The 3,837-nt window shown below is 40.3% G+C and overlaps 1 protein-coding gene across 1 annotated transcript in view; it reads right to left on the reverse strand.

Annotated features, from left to right (window-relative positions):
• GMCL1 (germ cell-less, spermatogenesis associated 1) overlaps positions 1–3,837 on the reverse strand; it is a 55,937-nt gene that overhangs the window by 34,740 nt on the left and 17,360 nt on the right. Inside the window, exon 7 of the mRNA XM_015571499.1 lies at positions 894–978. Coding sequence (XP_015426985.1) covers positions 894–978 — 85 coding nt within the window. The remainder of the gene's footprint in view (positions 1–893; positions 979–3,837) is intronic.

Below are 3,837 nucleotides of genomic sequence, written 5' to 3' on the forward strand. Positions count from 1 at the left end.
TTGTGGAAGAGCCACACTCAAGGGGCCAAAGAGCCACATGTGGCTCGCAAGCCACGGTTTGCCGACCACGGGGTTAGGGCGATAATAATTTTTTTTTTATAATTACAAAAAAAGAATAGCCAATTTGTCTCTTAAGAGAGTGGTGAAAATAAAATTACATTTAAAATGCTGAAACCTTTGAAAAAGATGGGATGAAACATATGCCTGAATGCAAATAAGGTCTTTAAGAGAATAATTTCAACATTTTCTAGAAAAGCATGTATGAAAATATCATTATAGTTATTACTTCACTTAAACTTCAACTTGAAAACATTTCTGAAAACCATATACAACACAGGTTTGAACTGTTCAGGTCCACTTGTGTGTGTGTGTGTTTGTTTTTTCAATAAATACTATATATGTATTTTCTTTTCCTTATGATTTTCTTCATAACATTTTTTTTCTAGCTTACTTTATTGTAAGAATACACAATACCTATAACATACCAAATATGTGTTAATTGATGAGACCAACAATAGATTATTAGTAGTTATGAGTAGCTAAGTTCTTGGGGAGTCAAGAACTTAGAGGAGGGGGGTTTAATTTCAGTTCCCCTGACCCCTGAGATGTTTAAGAGTCAACTGTAAAACATTTAACATTTCTGATTATGTAAATAGCATAACAATAACCTATTTGTTGTTGGGAAAAAAACAGAAATGTATTCCTAGGATAGAAAGTATGAAGACCAAATTAAAATCACTCATCGTGGCACCAAATACACACAAAGACTTCTTAACATTTTCCCATATTTTCTTTTATTTATTCCCTATCACTGGACACCAGCTGTTACTAATTTTTCACTATTATAATCAATGCTGAGGTGATAGCCTACACACATTATATTACATCAATACCTTTTTAAGAGCTGTGTATACATCCATCTCCACTTGCATCACAAATAAGTTAGATGAACCAATAAGCAGTTTCATGACATTTATACTAGAAAAGATAAAATAGAGGTAGTGAGTTATCTTCATGCACAGGCTAAAAGAGGCTGGTGGAACTAAAAACTTTGTCTTTTTGGCAAAAGAAAATGTGCAATTAAAAATTAAATCAGTCTTCTAGCCTAAGACAAAGAATCTTTGGCAGCAAACAATCCATTTGAACACAGGGATGATACTGATAGGAAAACAAAAGAGTTCTGATCTGCTAATTAATCCAGTTAAAGCAAGGTCCCAATAAGATAACGTTTAGTATGCTCTGATAAAGTGCCAGCCTTCCTCTTTTTCCTGTCCTCCCCATTCAATGTTTAAAAAAAACCAAAAACATTTGTCAAAATATAATGAAACAGTTAGATCTTCAAAGTAACCTTTAAACTAGGCTTAAGAGAACTGCTTGGTCATAAAACATGCTTTTATCCTATCTAATAAAGAGGAAATATGCTAATTGTCCCTCACACTGTCGCAAGATGGCGGCGCCCACAGCTAATAAGGAGGGAATATGCTAATAGACTGCCATGCCCTCAAAGATGGCGGCGCCCACAGCCAATAAGGAGGGAATACGCTAATAGACTGCCACGCCCTCAAAGATGGTGGCACCCAGTCCCCTCAGCCCTGCCGTGAGCCTGCCTCCGCAGTCCCCAGTCCCCTCAGTCCCCCAGCAGCCCAGGGCCGGCCCGAGGTGCAGGCAAACCTTGGATGGTGGCTGCCTAGCCACCCAGGGCTGCCCGAGGCTTGCGCTACCGGCAGTGGCAGCAGCAAAGGTGTGAAGGGGCGTCGCCTTCCCCTGATCGCCGGGTCGCCTCCTGCCCCCGAGGGCTCCCAGACTGTGAGGGGGGCAGGCCGGGCTGAGGGACACCCCTTCCAGTGCATGAACTTTCATGCACTGGGCCGTTATTTATAAGAGAGTAAGATCAAGAAATGTGTGTCGGTTTGCCCTGGCCTGTGTAGCTAATTGGTTAGAGCATCGGCCCATGCACCAAGTGGTCAGGGCATGTACTGGGTTTCGGGTTCACTCCCTGCTCCCTCCCAGCCCCCCACAAGGGGAGCCTGTAGGAGACAACCAAACATAAATGTTTTCCTCCCTCCCTCCCTTCTCCCCCCAATTCCCTCCCTCTTTCTCTCTGAAAAGCAATGGAAAAAATATCTTCAGGTGAGAATTACCAAAAACAAACAAACAAACAACAAAAAATAAATGTGTTAGCTTAAATTTAGATAAAAAAATAACATCACCAGTTGCTTTCCTTCTTTTCCTTTTTCTTTCCTTCAAGTCAGAAAAAGAAAGAGCATCTGAGTTTTTGAGATAGCCACTATGATTTATGTTACTTTTTAAAAAGCTCAATGAGAGATTATGAAAGAAAAAAATAAAGTGTTTCTAATGATTTTCAAACCAAACATACTGCAGAGCTTTGTTTATGCCATGACATCACTACGTGATGATTTTTTTTTTTTTGGTAGAATAAAATTTTCTACTAAGTACTTAAGGGTAGAGAAAAGGAAAGGATCCAAGAATCCAGAAGGTGGTCTAGCCATAAAAATAACATTTATATTAATTCTTGTATTTTATCTTGAAAGTTCAAAGAAAGTTGAATTCTCTACTCCATACTGTACTTAAATGTATTTAATGTATAAAAGTGCTTATCTCTTTTGTCTCTCCATGCTTCCTACCCCTCTCCCCGCCCTAAATCAGTAAAATTGACATCCCAGGAAGCTATGCAGTGATAAGTCATTGGTTTCATTAGACTTATCAAAAAGTTTACAATTTCCTCAAACAATGTTTCAATGGTAATAATGGGTTGTTTTTTTTAATCCTCACCCGAGGATATTTTTCCATTGATTTTTAGAGAGTGGAAGAGAGAGGGAAAGACAGAGAGAAATATCCATGTGAGAGAAACACATCTATTGGTTGCCTCCTGCACATACCCTGATCAGGCCCCAGCCAGGGAGGATCCTGCAACCAAGATACATGCCCTTGACTGGAATCGAACCTGGGACCCTTAGGTCCACAGGCTGATGCTCTAGCCACTGAGCAAAACCAGCTAGGGTTTTCTGTTTTAGAGATTTTATTGATTTTTAGAGAGAGAGAAAGGGAGAGGGAGAGAGACCAAGAAACACTGATGTAATGCAGAACATTGATTGGCTGCCTCCTAAATGTCCCCACTGGGGATTGAGTCTGAAACCCAGGCATGTGCCCTGTCCGGGAATCAAACCAGCAACTTTTTGGTGCACAGGACAACACCCAACAAACTGGGCCATACAAGCCAGGGCTAATGATGATTTTAAAAATAAACTTTTAGGTTCTCTAAGAGCCCAACAAAAGTGAGGTAATACTTAAAGACTTTTCTACAATTTTATAGCAGCAATGAATTTTTCCATTAAAATTGGTTAAACCAGTCAACATAATATACATTATCTACACTAATAAAAGAGAAACATGGTAATTGGCATATGACCGCTACCCTTCCCATTGGCTAATCAGCGAGATATGCAAATTAACTGACAGCCAAGATGGCGGCCGGCAGCCAGGCAGCTTGAAACTAACATGAGGCTTGCTTGCCTCTGAGCCTGCAGTTTAAGAAACTATGTAACAAATATAGAAGCTAAAAGAAACCCCAGAAACCAGCTTTCATGGAGCTTGGATCTCAGAGCTGGAGTTGATACAGAGTTTCGATTATAGAACCGAAACAAACCAGATACCTGCTTTCAGGAGCAGAGGCCTAAGAGCTGGAGTCTCAGAGCTAAAGCTGGCCCAGAATAAAAAATAAAAAAATAAAATAAAAAAAGGAGCAGTTGGGAGCTTCAGTCCCAGCCTGAAAACAGCCCTCAGCCCCTCACCCAGACTGGCCAGGCACCCCAGTGG

This window comes from Myotis davidii, unplaced genomic scaffold (assembly GCF_000327345.1).
Source record: "Myotis davidii unplaced genomic scaffold, ASM32734v1 scaffold247, whole genome shotgun sequence".
NCBI lineage: Eukaryota > Metazoa > Chordata > Mammalia > Chiroptera > Vespertilionidae > Myotis > Myotis davidii.